We start from the raw sequence: 17,137 nt of genomic DNA on the forward strand, positions 1-17,137 counted from the left end.
TAGAATTTTTGTGCAGTGATTAATACACATCGAGGTTCTCATTATAATTCTCATTTGCTCTTTTCTCCTTTGCTTTAGTGGGACAGCTACGATGAGCGAGAGCAATAAGGTCACCTGTTTTAAGGTGAAAGGCTGCTAAATGGGTACGGATTTACCTCACGTGAGTGATGATGAGGTTAGTTGGAGGAATGAAGAAGTCGTTCACCCTCTGAAAAGTTGTACGTATGGCATGATGTACTTCACCCACACTGGCTTGAGGAATAACCTGTAGACAGTTCCAGAAAAATGTAAAATGAATACAGTATTTACTATCTAACACCAATGCAAATACATTATTTTTGTGGTTTAAACCCTTGAATGTTTTCAGCGTAATCCTTCAAAAGCCGAACTTCACACGGTCTTCAATCGGAATTTTCCTAATTAAGGACTATTTGAGATTTTTTTAAATTTTATTCACTCACTGATATTAAACATTTCTAAGATTTTGGAAATATACACTATTCACCTTTTAGCTATACAATTCACAGTTTAAAACAACACTTGCTAGAAAACTGTTTTCCATGCAACCACACAAATCTAATTAGAGTTTAGAATGGTGTGTTACATTTCACTGTCTTTGCTGCTGCTGTTGAGCATACAATTGGAAATAGGTTGGGTTGTAATTTCAGAGCAATATCCACATGGATTCCAGAAGTCATGGTTTCCCAAAAGAGCACTGCACTATAACAAGATATGCCTCACTAAACGTAATGGGAATTATGCAGGCTGACATGATCTTAAACCAGATTATTGTAACCAAGAGAAACAACATTCTAACGAGTTGTTTAGGATTCCGATGTGTGATTATTGTACCATAACAACTGTTAAAGTAACCGTATACTTGCTTCACACCTATTCTTGCTAATCTTCTCTGGCAATAAAATTCAGAATCCACTTTAAAATCCTGTTATTAACATATAAAGCTCAGCATGGACAGGTCCCTGCTTACATAGCAGAGCATCTTAGTCCTTATCACTGCAGCCAGCCTCTCTTACCCTGTAACCAGGGTCTCCTCACTGTAGCACACTCTAATTTTAAAACCAAAGGTAATCATCACAACCACAGTCTTCCTCAGCCTATCAGGTTAGCTCAGTCTCTGATTTGTTTTGCACGACTAACTTATACAATCACATTGTATAAGTTAGCTTTCCCTTAATCGTTTCCCCTTTATTTTGGGCCATAGTGGGCAACGATTTGTATGTATGGAAGTGTGCACCTTAGAATGAATGTCTGACTGTAGGGTTGTATGTATGTTTCTGGTTACGTGTCCGTATGTCTGAACACAGATGCTTACTTTAGTTTGCAGCTTTTAGCCAAACTGTGAAGCTTTGTCAGAATGCACTGCTTCTATCTTCTGTAAGAGGAATTACTGTAAGGCTCATATGTCAGGTCTTAAGAATCAGAGCTTGTTCGGGTGACAGCCTCATATATTGTGAAACAGATAAACATCTACATTATAAGACTTGAGCTGGTGAAGCACGGCCCTATCTCAGTTCTCCGTAAAGCATCTTGATTAGTGATGGTTGTCTAAGAAGCACACACCACAATAAAAGCCCCATCTCTCATGTCATACAGCTGGCACTGAATCAGCATGCTTCTAAGGTGCTCGGAGAGCGCCTCCACTTTTGAGACATGCTTCATCATGTATGCTGCCATGATCAGGTCAAATCTGCTTGTTTTCCTTCTCAGTTTGCAAACTCCTCTTTAGACACCTAGGAAAATGTTGCTGGAGAGCATACAGAATATTTTTTAAACTAGAAAGAGCTAAGTGTTAAATCGAAATGTCTACGCCTTCAACTCCGAAGCTAAACCTCTACCTGATGCCCGGTGGGGGGGAAGACTGCATTTCTTCGTCAGAGCTATAAAATCTAAGGAAATAAAAATAGCAGTTTAAGTTTCTTTTGCTACACTACAGAAATACCCCTCAGAAGTGATCTCTTTTCCCCCACTCTGCTGAATATCTCATCCACTTTTAACAAAACAGATCAGCCTGTTTCTCATTGCTTGCGAGACATGAAACAAGTCCTCATTAACAAAAAGTCATTACAACAGTTGCAGAATACAATGATGGGAGTTAATGAGGTTCAGTGTACTATTACTCATGTATTATTAGGCAACTCTGGTGGTTTGTGGGCTGCAGGTGTTTACAACTTAATGCCAGTGGCTTTCCTTTTGTTATTCTTCATCCCTCGATTTCATATTCATGTACTCAAGACCAAGACTAAGGCCCAGTTGAGTTTTTCTCGGCCACTGCCTTGCTGGCTTATCTGACACCTAAGGGGGATTTTTGAAGCTACTAACCAAGTAGCTTCTTGGTTAGCTTCTGACTCTCTACAACATTCACTCTGCAGATGCCATGTGTAGTTTTTTTCTTTTTCATTCTTTTTCCAGCTACGTGATGTCTAAATTAGATGGCATTCTTCAAATACTCCATTATTTTTCCGCTAATTAAATAAATTTTATGAGGCATTTTAATATTACCCCATGCAACTGCATTCATTGTGCTTTGCTAATACACTCTTTTAGAGTTACTAGTTGTTCCTGGAGAGCAATAAAGCACACCCCGGGTCCAATGAAACTAAGAAGATCATGATTAATGCTTCATGCAAGAACAGCTAAAGTTAATGATTTGCATTTTTTGACTCTGTGTTTTATATCATACATTTGTAAGACACAAACAATTGTTTATGTCAACTTCTTTTAATATGAAACAGTTGCTTGAGATTCTCTTACAAACATGATACAAATTTAGCGAAAATGAGCATTGAGAAAATTAAAAAACATATACATTTTAATAAAAGAACCATCAAATTAAAGAGCAAAATATGTTTAGACTTGCCTTCCAGAAAGATATGTCAGAATGTTCTGAACTGATGCCCCTATGGGCGCGACAGTAATGAATCACTGCTGCAATAATTAAAATCCTCTTTTATTACTTTAATTGACAGTACTTCTAAAGAGATGACAGGAAGCAAGTATGGAGAGGGCAAAGAAGCTCAAGCCTCCAGTCAGACTCAAAATAGCTTCATTATGGTTAGTGGCAAGGGTGGCGGATCTATTTCAGAGGTAGTGGGTGTATGTAAAGTTTTGGGGAAAGTCATGGTCTGGGTCGACAGCAAGCAACCTATATGTGAGAGACTTTAAAATAGCAGCTTGGTTAAGGTTGGAAAATTAAAAACAACATGTTTAATGGAGTGACAAATCAAGCTTCTTCATCTGGCAATCCAATGGATGAGTCTGGCAATTGCCAGGAGAACTGACTGCATTGTGCAAAGTGTAAAGTTTGGTGGATGGGGGATTAAAATACCTTTTATTAAGAGCATAAAAAAACTCATTTGATTTGGCCAGCCCAGGCTAAAAAGTTGCTATTTTGCTGTGTGTGAAAACACAAACAAAAAGCAACAAAACCAAAAATAACAAAACAAAATCTATTTGTGTTTTAAATATCTTCTTAGCACATTAACACAGAATGAACTGACAGTCTGGAAGGCTATGACTGTCTATGCCCGGCAGAGATTCCTCCATTTGTCTTCCCTAATGAATTGACAATCACGTTCTCTTCAGTGCTTCTGCAGAATTACTGAGCCATCCTCAAACTTGGCTTCTTAAAAATGCCGCACACACTGAGATGAATGCACACCTGCGTGCAGCCGCACATCTCGAGTGCTCAAATTAACATGCACGAGCAGAGACACGCACTCATACACATGTATGATCTGCCGAAGCGAAGCGGTGCCTCTGGTAGCGACAGGCTGCTGCTGAACAGGTCAATTACATTCAGTCCAAATGATAATGACATTATCAGACCATTTATTTGTGGTGTGATCCATGTGGCCTCCAATCCATTATGCAGTTTGTCTGCAATTGCATTTTTTTGATTGATTCCTACCCTGTTCACTAATTATTCATTACTTCTGAACCATGGCAGGAAGAGGGGGAAATGAACAAAATGAAAATAACAAAAATGCATTTTCTGCACAGCTGTTATGCAAAGCTGCTCTTTGTATTTGTTTCAAAATTAAAATAGGGAGAACCATGTTTTCTTCTGTGATGAAAAACATTGTTTGATAGAATTTTCTGCTGTTTTTAAGATTACAACTCTGATAGAAGTTCAAAACCACTGAGTGCTCCCCTTAAAACGGAATAACTACACAAAAACACATCTCCAGCTTATGCACCTACACTCTGTGAAGAAGTGCAAGCCTGAAGAAATTGGAAATCTATGCACACATATGGAGTCTGGCCATGTAGATTATAAATCAGTGGAAAACTGTTAAAACCCACGTACAGGCAGTTATCCTTTTCACTACTTTTTGATGCCAAAGCGTAGTGGCACCTTGTGATCCGAAAGAATCTAACATTAAAACTAAAAATAATGATGTAAAATGGACCCATTACAGTATCCTGGAGAAGTGTTATTCATAGAACCATTTCACAAAAAATTGAGAGCTTAAGAAATAACTGGAGTAGGGAAAAAAATCTATACTGAAAATAAGTGAAACACACGTAAATTTGACTGTATCATTATTGCACAATCCTTATAAACGTCTCCAAATCATAAAGACAGAAAACAGGGCCGCACTTAATTACAATGCGGTCCCTTCACCCAAAGAGACAAAGCAGAACAATAAACATGTTATTGTCATTTACAGAGATTACAGTGCGATCCCTTGGTAGCTTTACTCATGACACTATCTTCCACCGATGCACATGCAAAACAGGCAGACCTAAAAATACCAGCCCTTTAAAAACAGCATCATCCTCCATCGGTGCCAGTTCTGGTCTCTTCCCTCTTCCCTCCACCTTCTCGACCCTCTCTGCATCTTCCTCCCTATTCCCTTGTCACAACCCATCCCCTGAGGTGGATTAAATACAACCACACCTGTGATCATTTCTCAATTGTGAAGCCTCCAGCACCAGCAGCCCAAAGGGACGCTCGGCACAAGCCGACAACACCACAGCTGTGAATTGCTGTTTTGCTGGCTTGGTAAATGCTCTAAAACATACATAGATTAGTTTTTGTCACACAAATACTTATCACATAAACAAAGGACGCTGGCACACAAGTGTGCTCAATTAGTTATAAGCCAGGTTTTTCCTCGCTTGGTAAACTTTTTACAGCTAACGCAGATTATACTCTCCCAGGGAACGAATCAAGAGTTGAGAAATACACACCACCAAAAAGCAAGTGTAGACGGATGATAAAAAGCAGGTCTGTTTTGTAATTTTATAGCTGCTCTAAGCTTTGTTTTATGTTCGATGATTACAGTTCACTGATTAACAAGCGAGCCTGCGACACCGATGAGCTCCCTGTTCCTTATTAAAGAAAGATATCCAAAATAATAGCCTGTCTTTTTTTGCAGACAGGAGACAAAACAAAGCACAAAATGCTTAAGTGTCCCTTTAATAGTTAATATCCAGTTCCCTCTCATTCCCAGAGCTGTAATTTAAGTTGAACCATTTAGCTTGTCTATCAAAAGTAACTGCTGCAAAGTACTTCACACTTACCTGAAGTGTTGGGTGGGTTTTGTCCATGTCCCCCCAGGTTAGGACCCACACCTGGTCATGTGATTTGTCATAAAGCATCTTTACTGGAAAAGGGTCTGTTGCAACAGCCTGCAGGACATAAAGAGAGTGTGGGACAAAGAAATAATTGTGGGAAATTAGTCCTCTTTACTGGAAAGAAGAATAGCTCATGGTGGTAGAAAATGCAGAAGGGGCAAAACAAATATAACAAAAACAAACAAACTATTAATTATCAGATTAAAGACAATTTAGAGAACATCCTGATCCTTTCATTTCATTCCCAGCAAATGTTTTACAAGGCAGTCTCTGTGATAAAAGGTATCCTGCGCACTTTTTTGATCGCTGTTTTCACAACCAAAATGTTTTATCATATTATGGATGTAATGTGTTTCAAATGGCTTTACAATGTTTCACTGAGATTATAATAATAGAGTGCTGTTCCAGCAAAAAGGGGTGTGGATAATAGACATACTATGATGGCAAACACAGATGTGAACAAAGTAGGATTTAAAAAACCCTTAAAAATTGGCTTTGCAAATATACTAAAAAGAAGAAAAACTTGTTTAACACTTAAATCCTGCTAACTGCCAAACCTTTAAGAAGCTTTTAGCAACATGCTAAACGTTTTGCTTGAATACAATGGAGATAAAACGGGTCAGATTTTTTAGAAGCAGTATAATCTGATCAAAACTAACTGAATCCACGTAACAGCTATACAGTACACATGATGCGTGGATTTGTGACAGAGCAGTATACTTGCTGACCAGAAAATCCACTCTGTAACACATAGAGTCAACAGAAAACTCTTATCACGTCAGGCCACTGACGGAGTGCAAAGGAGATAGGATATACAGATGTAAACAAAACCTGTATAATGTCACTGCTGAAGAGATTTTGGTTAAGGTATCTGACACACATCAGGTGACGAAAGCAGAAAGGGGAAGCAGTAAAAGAAGAATTGAAACGAGAGAGAAGGGAGAGGATGGGAATATACTAAACCTCAGATCTGTTGCAATGTCAACAATGAGGAGTAACACAATCCATTACCCTGCTTCTGGCTGGGTGGACAGGGAGCTGCTGACACCCTCACCAGTGGAGCGAGACCACAAGCTTTTTGTTCAGTAATGGGAGGACCAGCCCTCTGTTCTGCACTGGTCAGCCAAGTGTCAACTCAGCATGTGCCTATGTATAGTATGAGCAGATGTATGTGTGTGTTGGTTTCTACATAATAGAAGCAGAGGTAAAGATGGGGTAAGGCCTAAATGCAGCAACCTGGAAGGCAGTCATTTAAAAGCCCAACATACTTAAGTGTTATTTAACGGTGGTCTTAAGGTCTGACTTGTTTAAATGATTGTTTTTACAACAAGATATATATATAAAAAAACTTCTTTGTTTATGAAGTGATCACACTATTTTCTTAAGGATAAAGAACTTGGGGTATGCTTGTTTTGACTTAAAGAAAAGGGATTGATTTTGAGAGCCAAAACCATCCAACGCTGCTGTGCTCTGATTCCAACAAAAGATAAGACGAAAAGGTTACGATGGTAAATCTCAGATATACATTTAAGCGTCCTATTTTTGTTTTCTTAGCATTTTGTTTTTTATTTTGACATTCTTTTTCTCAATCAAAATGGGATTTTGATGTTTGATTTTTTAGGTGTTTTGAACTTTACTCCACAGGAAATGAAATATCAATAATACATGCTGATTTTGTAATTTTTCTGTGGTTTGGTCTGCCCCAATTTTGGTTAAGAGAACTTTGGTCTAAAGAAATAAAATAAAAATAGATGATTAAGTGAACATTACAAGTAGATATATCATAAGACCAACAAACACAGTAAGTATTTGTTTCAGGCAAGCACACTAAATATTATTATTCAAAATGTGTGTGGCAGCGGTTAAATTCCATGAATCACAATTAAAAATTCCATGAAATCAATTAAAAAAAAAAATCAGGCATATTGTTCAGTAGTTATTGTTCAGAATATATGTGTCCAATTTTTGACCTATTAGTAGAGTTGCATGGTTAGAGATGTGGACTGCAATCTGAACTGATTCCAAAACACTTCATAGGGCTGCCTTTCAGTGGCTCCACTGGCAGATGACAAAAGAAAAAGATATAGTAAAGGTTGACACATTTTACAGTTTTTCTGCATGTCTTTCCAAGAAAACCCCAAACACAGTGATAACAATCTAACCTGGCTAGATGTCAAAGAGCTGTAGCAGCAAAAAACTTGAAACAAAGTAAATTTTTAATTCTAGATAGAATCTGTGCTGTAGATGATCTCCTGTAGGTCACTTGACAGCATCCATCACTAAAACAGAAGTACAAAAGCATATGGATGCCATAGAGGACCACTTCTATCATTCAGGAAACTAGAATATTGTTCAGCTCCTTGAGCAAAGATGATCGATCGGGTTTAGAAAAATGAAAATTCATAACAAAATCTTAAACGACAACTCTGTGCAACTGATTTACTGCAGCCTCAAAATGAATTTAAACTTACTATTTAAGTAACTACACAGAGGTTTTTGCCATCTGGCGTTCTTTTTAATTAGCGGATGTGCTGTTTGTCTTTGGACCCAATGGGAGGCTTAGCTGGCACAGGTCTGACACATCATAGTCAAGGTTAGATCCCTTTGTTGGGAAAGATAACAAATGTGCCATTTTCTTGCTTGGAACAGCATGAAAACCACGCTAGCCTCTGTCGTTGTAGCTTCTCCACATGTTTACAACCTTCATCCTGGTGTCTTTTGGGAATTTTTGGATGGGAGGGTTCAGAAACATATGAAGGCTTTCTAAAAAGTGCACAACTTTTCACTATAATAAGCAAATGATAAAGCACCCAAAAATAAAATCAGCAGTTTGGGCATTTCCTTTATTTCTGCTTTGAAATATTTTTCTTTTTCTTTTTTTTCCTGTGGATGGTAATGCTCTGAGGCTATACCATTGAAAACTTCAGACAGATATCATCTTTAAAAAAAGCAAGACCCATAGTTGATTGAAATTTCACTGTGATTCCCATTAAAGTTTCTTTAAAAGTTACCACATTTGAAGGATCTAGTGCATCTCCACTGACTCAGAAGTGAAGCTGTTGAAATGGTTTATCATTTCATGGGGTAATAATTGAAATTTAGGTATCAGGCAAAGACTTTTTTGTTAAAAACAAATATTTTAAATGCCTGTAAGCAGGCACATTGTAATGCACCCAGATGTCTTTGTAATTTGTGCTGAATGTTTTCCTTTTGACGCATTACGAGTATGACCACAGCATATCACCCAGTCTGTGCTGATGGAGATTCTTTTATAAGGTACTGCTTCTACTCCATGGTGCAAATCACAAATGTGCACCTTGAAGTGGTCACAAGAGCATGTCTAAAGACCTTACAGACAGGACATGACAAGTTTGACCACAGCATGCTGTGATGAATCTGGCAAGCTGAAATGAGGAGGCAAGCAGCCGACAGCGTGCACAAAAGGAAATATTGAGGGGAAAAGAGTAGTGTGCGTTTATGTGTGTGTGAAGTCCCTGAACTAACAACGCCAGTCTGTGTTTGCACGGGGACTTTTAAAGGAAAGCATACACATTTGTTTTAATGATCTGGTCTCTTATTTTAGTTAGGCTGTGTGGGTGTAAACACACAATCCTGAATTACAAAAATTACTGCTGCAGCATTTACATGGCCTTCCTGAATTGTGTGCAAAACCTTTTGATCACACCTAATATTTAGAACACCTCTATTGTTTCTTACCTATAAGCTTTATAAATACCATTTAAATACCATGCCATTTAGACATATACATACCATCTCATGTAAATCTTGAGGAGACTCAGATCAAATCATTGGCAGCGGTTACTTGGTATCAAAGAAAACAGGTCATATTATCACCCATTTCATACAGTTATTCTTCCACTGAGAGCATGTTTATACTTCAGATATTTATTTTCTTCACTCCTTCTTTTAGATAAAGTCCTTTCCAATCTTTTGCCTACAGCTCAGCTGTCTGACTGTCGGCTACAGACAATATAAACAGATCCTAGAGACAGGTTTGAGGATTTTGTTGCAGAGCACAGAAGACTTCCTTCACTTATGCTTTTTGGGATGTTTCTGAAAGGTGAGACATTGTTAGGACACCTTTCTAAGATTAGAATGAATCGATCATTCTAAATTTCCTATTTGATTAACACACACACACACACACACACACACACACACACACACACACACACACACACACACACATATCGTTCATCCGTATCCCTCTGCCTGTGCTTTGCAGCCTGCCACCATCTCTCCTGTCTTAAAAGAAATGACAAATGTGTCTTGTGACAAAGGATGTCTTGAGATAACAAAGCAAAAAGAAAAAAAGAAAAGGAGGATGCATTAACCGCCTGCACCCAGAGGCCAAAGAGGATCTTCAAGAAAGAGAGGGGGGAGTGGAAGAGGCAGGGTATTGGGAGCAAAGGACAAAAAAGCAGTTTTACAGTATTGGATGAAGTTAAAAAAAAAAAAAAAAAAGACAAGGAAAGCAGGCAGCTGATCACAGCTTCAAGAACCACTTACTGTAGATGTGTGTCAGAATGCTCAAAACAGTAATATGCTTTTATATTTGATCTGGTTTAAAATAACATCTTAATACGAAATAAAAACATATCCAGACTCAATCAAGTGACTACTGAGAACAGATAAGACAGATAACAGTTTTGGATCTTTGGTTCCCTCATTTTCTTATCCCAGACTTTAGTTCATTTCCCTTTCTTCTTTCACCTCTTTCCTCTTGAGTTAGGCCTATTTCCTCTCATCCTGCACCTCAGTATAAATGATGCTCACCCTGGGAAGGACCCCTGAGGGATTTAATCTCTAAACAGCCGTTACAGGCAAGATAAATGGTAAGGCAGCTAGCACCCACCTGGGCACCATATTGTTCCTTGAAGTGCATTTGATTTATTTGACCTTGCATGTAGCTTCTTACATTGGTTGCAGTTCAGTAGTGTGTCAAGTCTGAACTCGGTTTGTCTCACAGTTTGATGTTTGACATATAGTGTAACTCTGCTTGAATGTATCCCTGCTAATTTTAAAGGTGTTAATTTTTTTCTTATTTTTCCTTGAAATATAGTATACTTCAAAACAGGCAGACAAAAGGTTTTGACACATTTTTAACAAGTGAATGTCAACTGTGTTGACTGAATAAATGCCCATCACATTATGATTTGCCAGCTCTATATGTACAGTAAGTAGATAATCCACGATAACTGTTACTGATGACTTGTGTGCAAATACTTGTACAGTGGTCCCACGTTTATCACGGGAGTTACGATCCAAAAATAACCCGCGATAGGTGAAATCCGTGAAGTACGCAACTTTATTTTTTTACAATTATCATAGATGTTTTAAGGCTGTAAAACCCCCCAATACAAACTTTATGCACTTTTCTCAGACAGGCATGAACATTTTCACACTTTTCTCTCTTTTTTAAACACTCTCAAAGTTCAAATCTTTGTAGAAAAATTTGACAAGCTGAACGCATTCTGTACTGTACAGGAGACACGGCACGAGATTGACTGACAATGGTCTACAGCCACGCAGAACACAATGTAAAAAACGAAAATAAAAGTGACATGTTGTTGTATAGCAGTGAAGTTAGACCTTCTCATGTAGGACTCTGTATTACAGGAAAAAAATATTAGACTTACATTTTGTTTTAATTCCATTTAAATAGTACATAAACAGTTTTTGGTGATTTTAATGATCGGATCAGTTATGCTGAGCTAACTAAGGGGATTGGACTGTAATCAAACATACCAGAGCCCAGGCTTAGAGAAACTGTGCAGGCCTTATTTTCCTTACATTACCAAGCTTACATCAGCACTAGTATCTGTAGCAGTTAGCAGCATGGAGCAAATTAAAATGACCCTTTAGCATGTTGGATATTTGTCTTTGGTGTGTTGTGACAGGCCTGTCTTATAACCTGCTCCACCCACCTGCACCACCTTCTGTGCTTGAATATCGACCACCAGCACTCGGCTCTGGAGGGGCTGGGTCACATAGATGTACTTATCTCTGATGTTGACTGCTGAGGACCACACACAGTGTTGAGGTGACACCCCCTCACCTTTAGGGCACATCTCCTCCTGGGAAGAGCCAACAGAGGAGAGGAGGAGAAGAGCAAGAGAGGAGGGAAAAGGTTGGGAGGATTTACTGGTGTGTTTAAGATCGGCACTGTGATGCTTTTTATTGTACTATTCATCCATGGTTACCGCTAGGTTAAAAAAAAAACTTTCTTTTTCCCCTTTAATGTCACCATGTCCCTTTTATGAAATAATAGAAAATGGTTAAAAAAGAATCTAATTTTCAGAAGCCAAACCTTCTGAAATACAGCTGACAATTCTAAATGAAAAGTCCAAAAACATAAGAAAGATCTGAAAATCTACACCTATAAGGAGCTGGCAACTGCATTTTTTTGCTTTTATTTACTCTGACAACTGACAATTAAGTCTTGACTATACCAATAACAACAATATTATTTAAATTAAAAAAATACAAAGCACATTATTTAGCATATTAAGGTGCATATCTTTACTACTGCTTGCTTTATTTCAGTTATACTTTTAATGATTGTCTAAATGGCATCTGTAATAACTATTAGTCATTCTGGATGTTTCTCTTAGAAAACTAGTGTTTGCATCCTTAACATTTAGAGGGCAGATTTTGCAGTAATTTCACTCAAATATCGACTGACTCAACATATGTCCCCTGCAGGCCCTGTAGTCCACCGTCTTTGCTGACGAGACAACTATGCACACACTCCCTCACTTACATTATACTGATGTAATCATTAATGCACACACAGAGGTTGTGTTCCCAGAGTTGCCACCTCCTCTCCACCTCACCAAAGTGGAGAAACTGCTGTTTATAGCAGGAACTGGCTAACACATGGCCTATTGAGTTTGTATTGATCTCTAATACAATTACAGGCTACTGTAAAACCCAAATCCCTCAAAAGAACAAGAACTTTTACCATCTAAAGCACCCTGCTCGAGGAAAAGGATGTTCTCTAGTGGATTAAAAACCCCAGGTATATAGTCTATATGCTCTGTAGTTGTGAGCTGTTGACTAATGGACATGAGTAATCCTATTACGTTTAGTCAGTTGAGGAGTCATCCAATGACATCAGAGAGAGAGGAGGAGGAAGGATGGCCTCGATCTAGGTGGCAATTTCATACTGGACTGAAATGAAGAACTATAGAATGGACTTAAAAAAATGGAATAAATAAATTAAATAATTACAATATATATTAAATATAACTTACTTTTTATAATTTGGCTTGACTATATACTTACTGACATTGTTTACTAAAAGATGAGCATCTATATTAAACAGCATGAAAAGCTAAATGGCATTTTGAATTTAGAATCGATGATTAGTGTTAATCCACTGCTTGTCATTTTAAATTATGCAATTCAAGGTTTTATCCAACATTTGAACTTTGTGTTCACACGTGGCAAGATGGCGCCGGTGTGTGTGGCTGCTCGTCTGTCACTGCCAAGTTTGTTCCTGTTTATGTTATTTTTAATTTGTGTCATCCATGAAACAAAGTCTCTGCTGAGGTATGATCGCCAGACACTATTGGACCTCAAACCTGTGGTCCAAAATATTGTGTCCTTTGGAGCTGGTGGGCAGCAACCCCTGCCCCCATTTGCATCGGAAACCCCGGGTTACCTGTACCGGGTTCCCACGCTACCTTCCCGGCGAAAGCGTCCTCGTCGCCGGGGTAAACGAAGCGGTCGCTTGGTAAAGCTAAAGGTTTACCTAAAGAATTATTCTGCTGTTTTCCGACCAGTGCATGGATTCTTGCCAAGGCTGTTTGCGTCTCGGCGTTTTCTGGATCCTGTTGATGCCTGTTTGGTGCCTGTGGTCGGCTTTGATGATCATGCTCCTCGGCCTCGCTGCCCATGCCCTCCCAGGCTAAACCTCCGCTGTCAACATTATCGGAATCTGAGATTGCTGCGGCGGGTTTCTGGACCCCCTGAACCCCGAGCGCCAACTCCAGCTCCCGCTAGGATTGGCCTGGTGAACGCCAGATCACTTTTAAACAAAACTTTTATTCTTCGGGACTTCTTCAGTTCCCGTGATCTGGATTTTCTGTGTGTGACTGAGACGTGGCTGAGTGTTGGTGAGTCCAGTGTTCTATCTGAACTTTTACCTGTGGATTGTTGCTATTTTAACTCGCCACGGACGTCAGGCAGAGGTGGAGGCACAGTGACTGTTTACAAAAAGGATTTTAAATGTAAGCAGTGTTTTCTACAGCCTTCGTTCTCCAGCTTTGAACTTACCTCATTTGAGGTGAGTCGTACAAACCCGATTTTCTGCGCTGTCATCTATCGCCCCCCGAAATACAATAAGAACTTCATAAACGACTTTTCTGATTTTTTTAGCTGGGATTATGCCCAACTATGATAGTGTTCTTATTGTTGGAGATTTTAATATACATGTATGCTGTCCTGATAAGCCACTGGTAAAGGACTTTTTAAGCCTTATTGACTCTTTTAGCCTGGTACAGTCCGTACGTGGCCCTACACATGAGCACGGACACACACTGGACCTTGTTCTGTCATATGGTCTGCCTGTCACTGACTTGGAGATTTGTGACTGTGCACTCTCAGATCATATGCCTGTGTTATTCAACGTTGGTTTGACATATACCGCAGTTAAACCTGGCGCTGCTACTCGGTGCTGTCGGGTTATTAACCCCGCCACTGCTGCGCAGTTTTCTGCTGCTTTTAATCAGCTCGGCGGGCCTTCTGACTTTGTTTCCTCTGACACAGAAGACCTACATTCCTGGTTTAATTCTTGCTGTCAAAAAATCATGGACTCTGTGGCTCCTTTAAAAACCAGGCAGCTTAAGGCTAAACCTGAGCCTTGGTTTAATGAGAGCAGTCGTGCTGTTAAGAGGGAATGTCGTCGAGCAGAACGGAGGTGGAAAAAGGATAAACTGAATGTATCATTTCAAATTCTCAAAGACTGCTGGCATCGCTACCAGAACACTGTTAAAGAGGCAAAAAGGGAATATTTTGCAAATATTATTTCTTCCAACTGTCATAACCCACGTGTGTTATTTAGGACCATTGACACTGTTCTTAATACTCCTTTGAATGTCTGTTTGGAAGTTTCTCCTGAGATTTGCAATGATTTTCTGAACTTTTTTATTGAAAAGGTTGTCACCATCAGGGCTCTTATCACAGCTCCTGACTCTGACCCCTCTGTCTCTGTCCCTTGCGCTGCTGTTTTCACTCAGTTTGAGCTTGTGACGCTCTCCTCTTTAGAGGATGTGGTTCGCCATATTAAGCCCACAGGTTCCCCACGGGATCCTGTCCCTCCACAATTCTTTAAAGAAAATTTTCCTAGTATACAACAGTATGTCCTTGACATTATTAACAGCAGTCTGTCTTCTGGTGTGGTTCCTGCAAATTTCAAACATGCAGTAGTACAGCCACTGCTTAAGAAACCTGGCCTTGATCACACAGTTTTAGCGAACTATAGGCCTATTTCCAAGCTGCCTTTAGTCTCCAAGGTTTTAGAGAAAATTGTTTTTAGTCAACTGAAAGATTTTCTAGATGAAAATGGAATCTTTGAGGTTTTTCAGTCAGGTTTTAAAACCCTTCACAGCACAGAATCTGCATTACTAAGGGTTTTTAATGACATCCTTCTGGCATGTGATTCTGGTAACCATGTTGTTCTTGTCTTGCTTGACCTAACTGCTGCCTTTGACACAGTAGACCACAATATTTTAATTTCTCGATTACATGATGTAGTGGGTATTGGTGGCACTGCACTCAATTGGTTTAGGTCTTATTTGTCAGATAGAACTTTCTCTGTCAGCCTTCTCGGTTACGAATCGTCTTCTGCTCCTCTGTCATGTGGTGTCCCACAGGGCTCAATTTTAGGGCCACTGCTCTTTTCTCTGTATCTACTGCCTCTGGGTTCTATCCTTAGAAGGCATGGGATCTCATTTCACTGTTATGCCGATGACTGCCAAATTTATTTGACACTAAAACGCAAGGATGCCATCTCCATAAAACCTCTCTTGACATGTCTAGATGACATTAAAGCTTGGTTGGCTCGAAACTTTTTAAATTTTAATAAAAAGAAAACAGAAGTGTTGGTTTGGACCCAGTGGTCCCTGTGAGTCCTCCTCTGTTGTTTTAGGATCCCTGGAAGTCTATTTTAAATCTGTTGTTACTGACCTTGGTTTAAGTTGGACAGTGATTTTAAATTGGACAACCAAATCAGAGCAGTGGTGAAGTCCAGTTTTTATCATTTAAGGCGACTGGCAAGACTAAAATCTTTTCTTTCGAGGCAGCACCTTGAAACAGTGATCCATGCTTTTATTTCTTCCCGCCTGGACTACTGTAACTCACTTTATGTGGGGGTCAGTCAGTCATTGCTCTCACGTCTGCAGCTGGTTCAAAATGCGGCTGCACGACTCCTAACAGGAACTCGAAAAAGAGAGCATATAACCCCTGTGCTGGCCTCTCTGCACTGGCTGCCCGTGTCTTTTAGAGTTAATTTTAAAATTCTTATGTTTGTTTTTAAATGCCTACACAGTCTTGCCCCGCCTTACCTCTCTGAGCTTCTTCATCCCCACATACCCTGTCGGTCTCTCAGGTCAGCTGACCAGCTGCTCCTGGAGGTACCGAGATCCAGGAGGAAGCTCAGAGGGGACAGGGCCTTCTCTATTGTGGCTCCAAAATTATGGAATAATTTGCCCATGCATGTTAGAGAGGCCCCTTCACTGTCCACTTTTAAATCACGTCTTAAAACCCACTTTTATTCCTTGGCTTTTAACCTCAGTGAGACTTAGTTTCTTTTTTAATGCAGTAGTTATTTAATTAATGATTTCACTCTTCTTTTATTTGTTTTTTATTTATATCTCATGTAATTTTATTTTACAGTTCCAATGTACAGCACTTTGTGTCAGCTGTGGTTGTTTTAAAGTGCTTTATAAATAAAGTTGATGATGATGATGATGATGAGATTTCTGGTGAGCTGTTTGGGAATAGGATGTAGACTGGCTGGCCACTTTGTTAGTTACACTTGTTCAACTACTCAATAATACAAATACTGAATCAGCCAATCACATGACAGTAAGTCAGTGTAGGTAGGTACCGGTATGTCGTTATTGCCAAGATGACATGCTGAAGTTTAAACTGAGCATTAGAATGGGAATGAAAGAGGATTTAACAGATTCTGAATGTGACATGATTGCTTGTGCCAGACAAGCAGGAGGATACTAAGGCTGGGTATCGTCACTGATTTCTAGAATCTAATCGATTCGGGGAAATTTTGCCTCAGACAGTCAGAAATATTGTAATTCTGATCACTTATCAGTACATATCCATATTTTTATATCTATAAAAAGAAAGCTGACACTTGTGAGACTTCATCAGATGTGTACGCATTACAGCAGATGTCTTTGTGTCAAAGTAACAGAGAATAAAACACAGAAAAACATGAAGGAGATTTGATAACTGCCTTAAAAATATTCTGCAGTAGAACAAAAACGAAAGA

At 39.2% G+C, this 17,137-nt stretch overlaps 1 protein-coding gene and 1 long non-coding RNA gene across 2 annotated transcripts in view; one reads left to right on the forward strand and one right to left on the reverse strand.

Annotated features, from left to right (window-relative positions):
• The window catches only part of LOC146566049 (uncharacterized), a 143,362-nt gene that overhangs the window by 121,453 nt on the left and 4,772 nt on the right, over positions 1-17,137 (forward strand). The window lies entirely within an intron of this gene.
• The window catches only part of fstl4 (follistatin-like 4), a 208,906-nt gene that overhangs the window by 4,307 nt on the left and 187,462 nt on the right, over positions 1-17,137 (reverse strand). The window contains exons 13-15 of the mRNA XM_085289588.1: positions 11,550-11,699; positions 5,548-5,655; positions 156-265 (exon numbers count right to left, since the gene is read on the reverse strand). Of these exons, the coding sequence (XP_085145714.1) occupies positions 156-265; positions 5,548-5,655; positions 11,550-11,699 (368 nt within the window). The remainder of the gene's footprint in view (positions 1-155; positions 266-5,547; positions 5,656-11,549; positions 11,700-17,137) is intronic.

This window comes from Mchenga conophoros, linkage group LG10 (assembly GCF_057382185.1).
Source record: "Mchenga conophoros isolate Kocher_MC1m ecotype Shallow Benthic linkage group LG10, M_conophoros_male_GT1.1, whole genome shotgun sequence".
Lineage (NCBI taxonomy): Eukaryota > Metazoa > Chordata > Actinopteri > Cichliformes > Cichlidae > Mchenga > Mchenga conophoros.